Source organism: Crotalus tigris, unplaced genomic scaffold, assembly GCF_016545835.1.
Source record: "Crotalus tigris isolate CLP2741 ecotype Arizona unplaced genomic scaffold, ASM1654583v1 scf7180000023675.2660513, whole genome shotgun sequence".
Lineage (NCBI taxonomy): Eukaryota > Metazoa > Chordata > Lepidosauria > Squamata > Viperidae > Crotalus > Crotalus tigris.
Genome location: NW_024100112.1, coordinates 2,519,067 through 2,534,675, shown reverse-complemented (window position 1 = coordinate 2,534,675; position 15,609 = coordinate 2,519,067). Strand labels below are relative to the sequence as shown.

Sequence of the window (15,609 nt, the reverse complement as noted above, 5' to 3'; positions counted from 1 at the left end):
TGATTAAGAGTGATTTGATTACATGTTTTTAAAAGCACTGATCATTGTCTGAAATAGAACAATTTACTTTGATTACTTCAAGAAGAAGCTTGCTAACAGTTGATATCATAAGCACTCAGAAATAGCAGTAACAGAGGTACAGTACAACCCTCTTTTCAAATCCAGATTGAGCAAACGGCTTGTAGATGGGCATGAACTCAGCTGGTATCTTTGATGTCTAAAGGCTGTAGAAAACATGGCAGTGATGTTACTGAAGAAGCCCGTTTCTAGTCTTCCTACTTCAGATTATGGCTTTTGAAAAAAAAAAAAAAACATAGAACAGGTATGCTGAACCTATTTTATTTTAATTTTGTCTTTAATTTGATATTATACTATTGAATTTCTGCAGTGCCAGAAGATAAGACACTAGCTTCTGTTATGGTTCATACATGGGTTGCCTATTAGATGTTTATGACATTTAAATGAATAAAGAGTGGAATAAAGAATTATATCTTGAATATGGAGTTATAAATTTAATTTGCTCTTATTTTCACAATTAAGATGAACAATGTAATCATAATATCCTTAAAAAAAACCTCCCAGGTAAGGATATAGTAACTTATGATATCACTTCTGGGATCAGCAGTTGTATCTGTCTAAATCTTTGAGAAATAGGAACTTCTTCAGAAAAAAAGAGAAATGAAACACAGACGATCAATAAGTACACAAAGTACACAAGTGTATTTATTACATTTTTGCAAGCACTTGGTTCTACAGTTCAAAAACGCCACCATCAAGCTGTTGGCACATTTATGTACAAAACAGATTAATTATAATGCCTGCTACAAAGCATTCTTTGTGAAAATACAAACTCTAATACAGAGAAAAGCCAAAACCATCAACATCATTACATGAGTTTAAAAGACATTTTAAAAAGCATCACAAACTGTTTTAAGACACAAAACTGAAACACTACAATATAGAATAGAAAGAAGTTAATAATACCTCTGCAGAACTGTAAATACTGGTACTGCACATTTTGGAATGTTGACCCCTTATAAGACAGTAAAGTGTAAAAAATAAAATAAAATCAAAACAAATTTAAAAAATGCAAAATGAACTAATACAACTTGATGCATAAACATGCCACAAGTAACTATTGAATTACCCTCTACTTACTACAAGAATTGGTAAAAATTACTGATGATGCATGACTAGTAATTGTACAAAGAAGAGTTTTACTCAAGAATTTTTATTAGAAATGCACTTACACTGAGAAAGAATTCACAATGATCCAATAAGTGCACAACTAGCTAGGTTTTTTTTTAAAAAAAAAAAAACACTGACAAAAATGTCTTGTCAGAATACATCACTTTAAAAGACACTTTACAGCATTCTTGTAGCATTAGAAATAGGCAAAAAATAAAAACACCAAATTTGGTCCAATAATACTTTTTTTCCATTTTTATATGTTTTTATTTGTTTTTGTTTGTTTTTAGACAGGTATTTCTTTCAGATTAACATGACTGACTTTTCTCTTAATACTTTCTTATTGAAAATAAAGGTTCAAGTATATTATTAACATTTCCAAACAATAGCTCCAGTAGCAGCCGTTAACTTCACTTTAACATTATACAGGTAAACCAGTATGTGTGTAGGAAAGCTACAAGCCAAGCTATTACAATTATGGAAGCCTCCTCAAAAAAAGATCACATACATTCTATGTATAATTCAGACAGGTGCAATCCACTTAATTGTTTAAAGCAGGTAAAAAGACTCTAGCTCTTAAGATTGCTGTATTATAGATATAGCATTTTTATAAATATAGCTAAGAAAAAATTGCGCAGATCAGCACATGAACAGCTCCAGTTTAGCATAGCCATTTTGGAATTACAGAGGTCATTCTGTAGAAACCTATACATAACTCTATGTAACATTTGTCTATACACTGCAAATCTTGAGGGTAACGGTGGTCATCATACGCTTTGAAAAAGACGCATGGCCATGCATTACAAGCACTACGGTCTGCATGCTCACAATATAAACAGGAATAGCCATCAATGAAACTTTAAAATAGTGATTACTCCATTAAGTACATCAAGAATAATACAATGCTAACAAAGATAAGAAGCACTTCTTTTTGTTTTTTACCTACTCTTACAAATTTAGAAATTGCACCTTTGATTGTTTTTAAAATGTTCTCAGGACCCTCCATCAAGATGCCCACTGGTCCATCTGGCAAGATTTCCAAATCTGAAGGAATGTCAGCAGTGTGCCTCCTCAAAAAATTGTACATGGTGTACGAGGGGTCCCTTAGAAGCATACCTGTAGTTAAAGTACTTACTAAAATTCAAACTAAAAAGTATAAAAAGCCATTTGTTCTTTTTCAAAAACTTATAAGAAAAAAAGTGTTATGTGTTAACACATATGAAGTGATTTTTTAAAAAAACACATCTCTGTATTTGACAATAGTTAGTATTCTGAATTTAACAGAAAATCATTTTAGGGTGCAGGAAAGGCTATTTCAGGAGCTCTGTAGTAGAAACTGATCACATAAACTATTAACTAATTAAGAAACCAAGTGCTGGACAACCAAGAATTATATAGGGGCAATGTACAAGTCACCCTACTATGTTTTGTGAGAATTACTTTTTCATTTTGATTTTAAAAATGGAAAGATGGATGGCCTTTAGTTAAACAACAAAGCAAATAATAAAAGAAAGTAAGACAAGGTTTCCCTTATGTGTAGGCATTAAGCCGCTCTTTGGAGCGAGTAGAATGAATATCATGTAATTCTTGCTCTTCCTTTGATTTAATATCCTCATACTTCTGCATTCTGCAAGCATCTTTCACATAGGCCCAGTTAGCAGACAGAACCATAAGATAGTGGACCTAGGAAGGAAAGAAGGAAGGAAGCAAGGAAGGAAGGAAGGAAGGAATCTTGTGGTTTTAATCTTATTAACATTAAATTTTATCATATCCACTTGAATACTTTGAGAATGTGTGTACTTTAAAGCTCTTTACCAAAATAAGCAGGAATTATTTAAAATAATTACATTCTTAAAACAGGCAAACAAAATACAAATTGGAAATACTAATTTGCTATTTTTAATTTTGCAATTATTCCTTTTCTCTATGGCTTTTGGCTTGTTGGAAATGCATTCATACATATTCCTGTTTTTTTGACTTGTTTGATTATTTAGCCTTTTATATATGCTCCAGCTGATTTACTCACTTTAGTGTGTGTGTGTGTGTGTCTTTTTTGACTTTCACAGAACCATTTCTGATCACTTCTATCCATATCAGTTTGCAGAATTATTATACTACCGTACTCTTTTTGCCTTTCCTTCAAACCAACCCAACTGCATCTTTTGTTCTTTTTTGACATTAAATTTAATAATTTTATTTTTTTAACTTTTAATTTTTTATTTTATCTACCCAGTTTCCGCACTTCAATGCTGAAAATATACATTTGTTGTATAAGGAACTACTGATTGTCTAGCAAAAGCTCCTTTCTTGCTGTATAGCAGGGTGTTTCAATTTTCTTGCTGCTGGAAGAACTAGTTTGAGAAAATGGGCATCAGAAGAGTAATTCTCTCTTGTGGCTACTGACTTCAGATTTTTTGGGGAAAGGGGGATTTAATGGGTAAAAAAAAAATCCTTAATTTCTCTGATAGAAATCCCAATCTTCTAGGGGGGTTAAAAGGGTCTCATGGAACATACCAATTTAAAAGGATCACTTTATCTCCATGCCATCTTTGGCAGTCAGGATGTAGAACTAAACAAGTGTGGAAATGGAGATGTCAGAAAACACATTGGTACTCTTGGGACAATGTTGTCAGAAACAGAGTTTACAAAGAGACAATCTCTCTGAGATGGAGATGAAACTTTCCAAGGCCTCAGAAGGTCTCAGTGTATCTACAGTTATTTTACTTACAGGTGTCATATGTAACCTGAGAGCTAGGTCAAGCATTTTACAGTCCTCTGAACAAAGATTAATTTTCAGGGACTTTTGTACAATTGTTTTTAATATCTATGAAGATTCTCAGTTATCCAGGTCATAGTAGTATCAAAAGTATTTATGTTGAAAAGGCAACTGTAAGATTCATCAGTTGTATTGGATGCTGTGGGAGACAGAAGGACAGTTATTGACAGCTGATATTAGTTGGTGGGATGGGGAATTATAGCTTCTGACAGGATGGTGTGTGTATATGGGAGAGGGGAGAATGGAAATTGAAAGATTGTTATTTTATTTGCAATCAACTGGTCTTAACACTCTCTGAGAGCCATTGTGGTTACTTGGGGTTTTATCTGTGACCTCAGAATCACCTGAATCAGAGGTGTAGAAATTTTTCTGGAACAGCCAAAAGGCCTGCATTGTAAATTGGGCATAGGTAATGTCTTATCCCTCCTCATCTGTTGAGAAAGGTCTGTTGCCTTGCCAGTCCAGTTGCCTTTTCAAAATAAAAACCACTTTTGATGCTTTTAATACCAAAATCTGAAAAAACTGGAACTCAAAACCCAAATAGAAATTTTGACCCCTACCTGTTTGTACATCTTTGTCATAGACCTTACACTGGTGGTCTCTGTCATTTTGTATCTGTTACTAAGGTCATTCAAATGCAATATCATTGTTTTTAATGTGAATTTGAAAGTTATTCCTATTGGTAATTCATAATCATCTGAAAATCGGCAATATTTCTCTGTGCCAAAGAACTTTCTATGACATAAAAGAAGATGTATATTGTGTTTACTATATGAAGCAGTGAAAAATTTATCTTAGGTGTGAATTTTATCATTGTAAACATTCTGACTATAGTTGTTTTAGCAAGAATTGTTTTTATACAGCCAAGAGTAAAAGAGTTACAAAATTATAAAATAATTAAATGCATTATATAGTGAACAAAATCATTTACTTGGCACCCTTAAAATTAAGCTACTTTAAAGAATCAATCTCTGTTCTAGTCTGAAAAATATAATAACAGCCACCAACTTTGGTAGTCATTGTGCACGGAGTGTACCCCCAAACATTAACAATTCAAAACCCAAAAATATTAGACCTTTTGGACAGTATTAAGAAGATTTGGGAAGAGATTTAAGGATTGAAAGGAACATATTATGTCTCACAAGATTTAAGACAGCCACTCTCCCTCTTGATTTTGCTAAACATATAAATAAAAACTTTTGTTGGCCAAATTTGGTAATTTTGCCATTCAATTTTGGAGGTAATTATCAGTTTGTTCTGGGCCTACATCTGGTCCATAAAACACTCATATCTGAACTAGGTAATTGTTCAAAGTAATAAATATTTCAAAAGAGTCAAGAAGGAATAATTAAAGTAAAAAAAAAGTTTAATGACTATTAGATGCTAAAATTATTATTAAAATTTTATATATTTGATTTTTGTGTGTATAATTTTCTTTTCTTTGAATGCTTAAAACGGCATTCCAAACAATCATGAATGAACTGTAGGACAACTGAATAGGGTGTTATTATTAGGACTAAAGAGATTTGAATTCAAATACCTATTTAATCACAATGTTTACTAGAGGACGTATTCATATTCCCTATCTCTTTTGACATGTATTTCCACACATTTTTATCTGAAGGAATATCAAAGTTCCCGTGATTACCTTTAATGTTATAAGGATCCCGAGGGCATAGATTACAACTTATAATAAAGGCAAAGTTGTCTAAATCTTACCATAGCAATGACAGCTGCTCCAGCCCCAGCCAGGGCTACAATAAATAAATGGAATGTCATGTTCAGCTACAAAAGGAAGAAAAAAAATTACAAACTAAGAATATCAACTGAAGCCATGCTATGCAAATATCACAGTGCACATACAAATAGTCATATTGTTACATATTATCACTACCATTATTCATTATTTTCTTTACAATGTATTTGAAAATTGGGAAAAGCTGTCTTAGTTTTATTGATAGCCAAGCTATCAATGCAATAACAAAGCATACTTTAGTAAGTAAACAGGGGTTGAACATTTTTCAGTATTTTCCTGCTGCCTCTTTTGTTCTTTCTTTTTCCCTGATGGAAGCAAAACTGCATTTATCTGAAGAAGAGAAAGACAGCTATGTCTGTACTGGATAAAATGTGAGCCAATCAAAAGTGCAATATAGCAAAATGTAATTTCGCCTCTTCTCTTCTTAAATAAAAAAATATGAAAAGCTAATATATGATTTAACTGGAAGAGATGAGATGAAGTATATACAGCAATATAAGTTTAATCTTCCCAAACATGGCTTAGAAATGGAATATAATTATGTCTGAACTGGCCCGATGCCTAAAGAAACTGGTGATATGTTACTTCAATAAAAGCTCGGGTTGATATATTTTATCATTTTCTATACTAAAACATGGAAAGTATTTGACTAAAAGACAGTTGCACATTGCCCATTGAGTTTATATGGGGCCACCAATCAACTGAAAATGAACAATGATAAGCCCTTTATTAATGCGTAAATCATCCATAAAATATTTTTTTCCTATATTATTAAAAACAGTCATTTGTTCAATCAAAAATATGACGGAATTAAGGACTTTATTTATGACCATTCAGATCAACACCTTTCTCAGTTGAAAAGGACTTACAGCAAACAGAACCATCATTAACTAGCTAACTTTTTGCTGTCAAATATTAAGGAATTGGAAGAGTATTAGTTACATCTTTATACAATAACAAAACTTTTCATAGTTTTGTTCACCTCAGTAGATTCACACATCCTGAGGAAATTTTCAGATGCTGTACAAATCTTTTTTTCCTCTCCAATTGTTACGATTCCTGGAATAGATGAAACAGTCAGTGACTTTTGATGCATATTTATCACACATTCAATAGTAAAATTAACAATAAACTTAAACATAGCTTTATGTATAAGAAAATCCAATTAATTGATAACATGACATTTGAAAGCAATTTAAAGAATAACCTTGTTTTAGGAATCAGGAGATTTGCTGGCTCTATAAAATTTTTATAGAAAAATATCACTGTTTTCTGCTTTCACAAGTTTAACTCATAATATGGTCATGAAAAAGTCAATTATATATTTTTTCATAATATTTTTGGCTGCCACATTGTAAAGTTAAGTATTTTTTAAACAAGAAAATGAATGAAATTAAAATTCAATAATAATAAAAGCAATTACAGATAATCCACGAGTTACAAGTGTTCACTTAATGTTAGTTTAAAATTACGTGATGAGAGCCCCCTAGTGCTTACGAGCAAGCCCCGAAATTACAAATATTGCAGTACTATGGCAGTCATTCTCCCTTACGAGCAACCACAGTAGCTCTGCAACATTCACCCTGGTTATTCCCTCCCTCCCTATCCCTGGCCCGGGTCTCCCTCGGCACCAGGTCTTCAATACTCACACTGCGAAGATCGAGATCCTTCGCTTTCTTGGCTGTTCCAGGCCTTCGATGCATTTGCAGAGAATGGAGACCTAAAGTAATACAAGATCACGCGAGATCTTGCATGATCTCATGGTATTTTAGGCCTCTGTTCTCTGCAACAGAGAATGGAACCAAAGCTTGTGGACGTTTCCACATGCATCCAGAAGCTGGATCGGGTCATTGGAGGCCTTTTCCAAGCCGTTGCCACTGGGATCTGAGGCCAGGGGACACTTCCGGGGTCCCCTGTGGCCTATCCAGGCTCTGGAGGCCTTTTCCAGGCCACTGCTGCCTAGACCTAAGGCCAGGGGACATTTGCGTACCCCCACAGTGGCATGTTTCTGGGTTACAGCGACCTGGAAAAGGCATCCGGAGCCCAGATCTGGCTGCATCCGTGGCCTCAGATCCACTCAGTAGCAGCCTCCAGAGCCTGGATCGGGCTGTGGGAGGGGGCAGAAACTTTCCCTGGCCTCAGATCCAGCCTCAGCAACCTAGAAAAGGCCTCCAGAACCTAGATCGGACCACAGGGAGGTGCAGAAGCATTCCATGGCCTCAGATCTGGGTGGCAGCAGCCTGGAAAACATTTCTGGAACCCGCATCGGGCCACGGGGGGGCTGTGGAAGTACTTCAAATACTCAGATCTGGACAGCAGTGGCCTGAAAAAGGCCTCCAGAACCCGGATTGAGCCGCAGGGGGCTCTGGAAGCATCCCCCAGCCTCAGATCCGGGCAGAAGCAGGAACCGTGGCAGAAAGTAGACAGCTCTTTTCCAGGTGAGTCTGGCATGGCAGGAAGGGAGGGGGAAGCTTAAGGTATCTTCGTGGGTTGGGGAGGCCTTTTGGGCCTGTTCCTTCACTAGGCCCTCCATGGTCTTCCCCACCCTGAGATATCTCATGCATTTTAATGAGCAAGGGATGATCTCATTCGAGGTACGAGATTCACTCTAAGAGTTTTCGAATTACAAGTGGTATGGTAGATTCCATTACACTCATAACTCAAGGACTACCTGTATAAGTATAAATAGACCAAAATGCAGAATTATCAAAACTAAAACCAGTTTAAGATTTTAAAGAAACCAGTAAAAATAAAAAATCAGAGTCATATCTATTACATGGAAATCTATATAAATTTGGTAAATCATTTTTGTAAAAAATCAAAAGGTGACAGAAAAAAGTTTTTCGCTACTCCCTGAGTTTGGTTGAGAGCATCAAGGACCCTAAGCTACAAATATTCTCCTTTTTACCACATATGGGAGAAAAAAGTACTCAATAAATTCTAGAGATTAATCCATTACTCTGTGTACCAGCCAAAAGTTCTCTTACCCATAGATGATAAGAATAGAAAGGAGTTGATAAGAACAGACAACAGCTCTAAAGAACAAAGCTAAACAGATCCATTCAATTTGATATGCAATAAAACAATATTATTAGTTTAAAACCAGGATCAAAATAGCCAAGGAGAGCATTCTACATTCCTGCAGAAATTTACTCCAGAGGAGAATGATAGGTTTGGAATAATATTTGTATACATCCAAGATTTCAAACAGCAAACATGCCTTTTAATTAGTATTTTATTGATAGAATTAATCAATATTTTAATTGTTTACCAAACTGACGAAGATCCAAGCAGAAATTTGCTCCTTCCACAAGGGTGGTGTTTTTACAAATGGTCCACAGGTTGAAATACATGTAAACAGGCAGAGAGGTGAAGGCTGTGACTCCCAGCCAGGCCAACATGAAGATATAAGTCAACATGATAAACTGTAACAAATATGAACAAAGAATATAAAATCTGGCAAGTGTTAAAACCTGCAGAGAAGAAAAGTAATATTTGCCACCGAACAAAATATTTATCTATTACAATTGGCATGAACAACTAATTTCTTATGAGATCGAAAAAAGGCTCAAGACAAAATGCATATATTAATCACTAAAGTAATTTAATCCTATATTTAGGCTTCCACAGTTAAAGAACTATGGGATTGATTAGTAGTAGCTCTGACAAATACAAAATATGCTATAAAATGGAACAATAACTTCTGTTTCTATCTATTTTATTGATTCATCATTTTTCTTCTTTAAGGCAAATACTTTTTAAAGTTTTAATGTTTTAATATTTAATCCATTGAGAGAATTTCAAATGACTTAGAAATACAATATAGACACAATTTTTATCCCTTGTTTTATGCTCTGTCAGTGATAGAACTTTACATTAACTTGAAACCTGGACAAAGTATTCTATCCCAGTCACTTTACACACTGCTCTCATAAAATAAATGCAATCTTATAGACATTAATATAATTTTTTTATATTTTATTTTGGGGGTTTTAAATCAAATCCACTAAAGTAGCTGGAGAATCAAGAGATTGCACCTTAAGCTGGTAAGTATTACTATATAACTTTTGCAATTGATACACATGTCTGCCATTCTTCTCCCTTCATTGTAAATGAACACTGTTGATATCTGTAATTCTCCAATCCCCTATTTTCCTTCCAATAGTAATAAACAGTTTCCCACATGTATGTGATGCATTCACCTCACATGAAAGAATAACAGTTTAAATAATCAGCACCTTTTTTTTAAATAAATTCTTACAGGATCACAGAATGCATGGAGCAGAAGAATCAGCCAATGAAACCCACAATGGTCTGAATTAAATATTTCATTTAATTTCTAGAAAAGTATACTCAAGTCATTTCAGCGATCCTCTCTCAATCCTGTTGGGAAAGGTCGAGGCATATCCACAAGTAGAACAACAAGTCTGCACGGCTCATTTTTATCTCTCATTTTATTAAAAGCATAAACTACATTTCAGTTCTTTTTCTGTGTATTTTCCTTTCTTCTCTAACCATCCTTTTTCCATGCTGACACAACAATGACAAAGGTGAGCCAGCAGGTTATTAATTTATTTGCTTCAGGCAGATTTCCAGTTGAAAGACTGTTAATAAACTGTTAAACAACAGATGAATATATTAAAAAGAATGCTGTGCCCAAACTTCACCTTCTATACTTCTTTTGTCACAATGAGGCTGGAAGCTGATATGCATTGTGCTTTCTCTATCATAGCTAATAAAGTTGCTTATGTAATGCAGGCAATTGCTCCTTTAGTAGTTGAATATACAGTAGTAGGCAGAGATCCTGTATCCTATTCTAGTAGGATACTGCTTTTTCTGGCTTCAGGAAAGGATTAACAGAAAAATAACAATTACCTAAAATTACCCTAAACTTCAACTCAGTGTGACATGTGATATAGATTACCTTCATCAAGATTTAATACAATTAGGAAGTTGTCTTGGAAGCTTAATTAAAATTAAAAAGTAAATGAACTTCTCATTAAAAAGATTGAATTTTCTGTCTTAGCCTTCTTCTATCATTTCTGTTTAAGAGCTCCACGACACCACAGTATAATGCAAATAGATAAAACATCTCTCCCAAATTTAGACACTTTCACTGCAAAAAGTAGGTGGAAACAGAACTCATTTTAGAATCTGAGAATATAGACTATAGACTATAAATAAAATTTTATTTAGCTAGGAAAGCATACTGATGATAGGATATGGTGATTTCCACTGTATGCCAAGAGATAACGTTCACCCAAAGGTTCCAAATAGATGTTAAACAGGAATGGAAAAGGACGTCAACCCTGAGGTGATCTACACAGAAGGCATTTAGGCTAGAGCTCTCCCTGCTACAAGTGGAACTGACATTAGAGAACTATTATAAAATTATGCCTATAGCTCCCAACCTTATAAACCAATCCAAAAAGGATGTCATGATCAATGGTACTGTGGTACTGAACGTTGCTAAATGAGGGGAGGACACATATATTTTTTTTTCTTTTTTAAATATTATTATTATTATTTTTAAACAAACTAAGATTAAAAACTAACAAAAACTAGCATAAAGTAGGAGGGAGAAAAAGCAAAGAAAAAGAAACAAATGCAAGAAAAGAAAATGTTGAAGAAAGAAAAAAAATATCAATTTAGTACAAGAACCAACTTAATTTTGATTAGTTCAGGGCCCACTTCTGACCTGATACTAAGCCCTCACAGCATCTACATACAGTACAATGTGTTCTACCTTCAATCAATAAGTAATAAATTTAAAAACATAACCATTTCAACATCTTCTTTAGGATTGGAGTATGAAGAGGCTCCTGAACAAGGATAATATTGAGAGGAACTCAAGTAAATAGTCTTTTCCAATAACATGCAACAAAAACAAAAGATAGGATAATTTTGGCCTATGATGCTAGATCACTAGCAGAAAAAAACCTGTTTCAGCTCTAAAAATAAAAAGGACTGAGAACAATTGGAAAACAACACATTCTTCTTAAAATTTTCATTCAGTAGCATTTGTCAATGGCAGAAGTCTCCAACATTGTCAGAGAATTCTTTTGATTTTTTTCAAAATAGACATGCTTCTTTCAATTTTCATGAGAAACACTTGCCAAAGCTGAAAAATTCAGGCTCTCATGAAAATACTTACCTCAGACATTTCCTGAACATTTTCAAAGTTGATTTGGCCTTGGTGAATGCAGTTGGTAAAGTTGAAAGACAAAGCAGTTGCAAGGCAATGCTCTCTTCACAACATTCTCTGTCAGCACTCACCAAAACAGGAAGGTTTGGTTTTTATAAATTAGAAGGGTAATTGCTTCACAATGATGTACATTAAGTTATTCATTGAGGCAAATTATGAAGTGCTGTCAACCAATACTCTTTATCAAGGCCAATCTAATGCAGTCAGTTATAAGATTCTTTTCACTTCAGTTATATATGGCTTCCCAGAATAAATTCTGGATCTAATAGTAAGCCAAAATGTGGACTTCATCCTTAAGGAGAAATACGGCTCGTTCATACATATGCTCCTAATCCCCCAGAATCCTCAATTCAGTTTCTACTTCTAATCTCATCAGTGTACTTGTGACAATTAGTTCTAACCCTACACATGACCCCTCACTCAGTGGTTTCATATAAATATTAAATAACACAGGAGATAAGGTGGAGCCTTCCAGGATCATTCCTAGAAACTGAGCAAACAATCTTTATATTTTCTAATGATTATACTTAAACTGGAAATAGAAGAGGCACCCTTATTTTCTTCAGTCATTTGAAGAAGATATCATGGTCAGTGTTATCAAAAGCTAATGAATCATGCAGAAGTATGAATCGGGGGTGGTCACACTAAACACTATCTAGTGGAGATCATCCATCAGGCTAAGCAATTCTTCATGCAAAAGTAGGTTAAAATTCCAAAATGGAAAATAGCTTTAGAGAGTATTTACATAATTTTTGAAATAATATAAATAAGGAATATGGGTATCTTAACATAAAAATATTTTTAAAATTGTTTGCTATATTCTGGATATTACAAATCTCTCAAACAACATAATGCAGAAAAAAAGACACACTAATCATAGGATATAATAATATTTAACATAATAAATCAACTCTTCTAAAAATGTTTTAAATGTGGAAGGAGTATGGTTGTTGATATGAACTTAATACTATTTTTTTTTTCAAATTATGCTGAACACTACAATGTTGTCAGTTTTGATCTCTGTAATATACATTATGTAATCAAAGCAGTGGTTTTCCCTCTCTTTTGCCAGAATGTTTTTATTTTATTTTATTTTATTTTGTATCCTTTCACTCTTACATAAAAAAGTAAAAATTATGCATTATAAAAACAGAAATGGCAATACCATTTTTTCACCTATATATGAAATATTTGTTTTCTATTTTTTTCATATACCGTCATATTTATATATATAGACAGCTGTGGTATTATTATAATTCTAAAATTATTATACATTAGTTACAATTCTTCTAGGCTACCCATATTCTTCTTACATATAAGGGTCATAACCTATGAGTTAGTTCAGGGGTCCCCAACCCCCAGACCGCGGCTATTCGGAACCGGTCCATGTGAGAGGTGGGTCATGCACATGTGTGCCTGCAGCTCAACTCACCCAAGCAGTGGGCTGGCACACACGAACTGTGTGCACAAGCCCCTGGGCGCTGGTCCACCGTATGCACGAATTGAGCTGCATGGGCACACATGTGCATCTGGCCACCTCTCATGCAGCCCGGTTCTTCTCTCCCCCCCCCCCCAACCAGGCCTTCAAGCCACAAAGGTTGGGGACTGCTGAGTTAGCTGATATTTATGTTGCTATTGTTTTTTAAAAATCATAATTTTCCAAAGATTCGATATACTTTATATACTTGCAAAAATTCTATAACTGTGAATGCTTCTGACCAGAAAAAGAAAGAAATCATTTTAGAAAGTCCAAGTCAGAAAATTCAATTCAACAGAAATTATTGTAGGATCAGTATGTCCATCAGTAATGTTAAATATATGAGATTCAGGACAAATAGATAATTTATTTTTATTTATTTCTATTTCATGTTTCTAGATCACCCATCTCTCGCAAGGGAATTAATAGTTGCAGGAAAATGTATATATACTTTTCTGAATGTGCAGAGGCATAAATATATAGGATAACAAAACTCATAAGTACAAGTACTAAAATGCGTCATATTATTAAATTGGTGTGAGCTGCTCAAAGGAAGATGTTTTGTAGCTAATAGAATAGCAACATTGCTATCTCATTAATGATTAATAGTGTCTGCAAATTTACTACAAAAAGCAAGAATTAATTTGATGGTAAAATCAATTTATTGAGAAACTAGGTTATGACAAATGGTACTAAAAATAACAACTGTAAATTTCACTTTTTTCTGAAACAGACACTATGAACAATGAAAGGATTCGGTAAACAATTACTCAATTCTGAGCTTCTTGGGGAAATGAAAATCAAAGATAAGAACCAAAAACATAAATTAAAGTAAAGATAAAGTAGAATATATTTGTCAATATATGTTCTGAATATGAAATGAAAAATAATATCTCAGGAAACTTACATGAGGTATAGAAACTGCACGATAAAAACTGGTGTTTATTATCAGATTAAATTTGAAAGACTGACATAATGTTTTTATATGCCAACTGAATTAATGTGATATTCATACCAAAAATGGAATGAAATGGAAAGAAAATGGAAAGAAATACTTTCTTTCTTTTTGAGCTACTTTTTAAAATTAAAGCCACATTTATGGCTTCTCATGCTTGTCAAAATTAGATATAAATTATTATAAATGTATTGTAAATATCTTGCTCAGTTAATATATATCACCAAAAGATAAAATAATGCCTGAAATTTGATGTTTTTCTGGCAATTGCAGTATGATTGTCTCCTCAGATAGCATAATTACCATAATTAAGACCACACACACACTGTGGTTATTTTTCATTATTTAATTTAACAGAGGATCTTGTATTAGTATTACATATACCTATTAAATGGACTCAATTTGTTTTAGTGGAACAGATAAGCATGGCTCAATCCACCTCCTGAATAAGCCAGCTTACTAAAATTACTTCACGGTACGAGAAGGACATTTTTAAGCAAAGTCCTAAATATCAGTATACAAACAGATAGGGAGTTATTAGCAAAAAAATAAGTCTTTAAATTGGCTAAGGACAAAACTATTTTCCAAGTCAAAAAACACTTGCCAATGAGTTTGACCCAAATCTTAAGAAGGGCTTATTCAAATACAAGATTTGAATTGTGGGATTCTATGCCAAATATGGGCACTCTCACCACTTGCTATATCATGAGAGGATGTGTATATGTGGTGCCCTAGTCACTGAAGGTATTGCTCATATTTTGTTTGACTGTCATTTCTATGTCTCTTTTAGGCTTAGATATTGAACATCCCTATTTGGATCGCCAACATGATTGCCAACGTCTGATAATGGATATGGCACAACAACAAGAAGAAGATTTGAAATATCTAAGCCCACTGGGACCTGAATCACACATTTTCCTATTCCATTCTGCCCTGTAAGGTATACCTTATGAGCAAAACTGCTAAGCTTATGGTCAAGGTACTTCAGCTAAAAACTCACATATTGAACAGATTGGATTTTCTAGCCAGCAAGCCCCTAGACTGGTTAAAAGAGAATTACGTTATATAGTTAAAGGTATCAAATGTGTAAAATTTCTTCTGTAACAAAATAATGTGCTAGTGATAAGTATTTTTGCTAATGAATAAAAATATCACAATTTCAAAGAGCTACTGATTATAACTTTGCACGTGGAATTTTGATTAAATCTTAACTCTAAAACTATTTTAGTCGACATACATTCTGAGAGATACT

At 33.9% G+C, this 15,609-nt stretch overlaps 1 protein-coding gene across 6 annotated transcripts in view; it reads right to left on the bottom strand.

Moving 5' to 3' along the window:
• Positions 1-697: 697 nt before the first annotated feature.
• The window catches only part of GPM6A (glycoprotein M6A), a 211,879-nt gene continuing 196,967 nt past the window's right edge, over positions 698-15,609 (bottom strand). For all 6 annotated transcript variants that reach the window (XM_039320637.1, XM_039320639.1, XM_039320642.1 and 3 more), the window contains 4 exons: positions 8,992-9,145; positions 6,703-6,779; positions 5,684-5,749; positions 698-2,871 (listed from right to left, as the gene is read on the bottom strand). In XM_039320637.1, the coding sequence (XP_039176571.1) occupies positions 2,719-2,871; positions 5,684-5,749; positions 6,703-6,779; positions 8,992-9,145 (450 nt within the window). In that variant the 3' untranslated portion in view covers positions 698-2,718. The remainder of the gene's footprint in view (positions 2,872-5,683; positions 5,750-6,702; positions 6,780-8,991; positions 9,146-15,609) is intronic.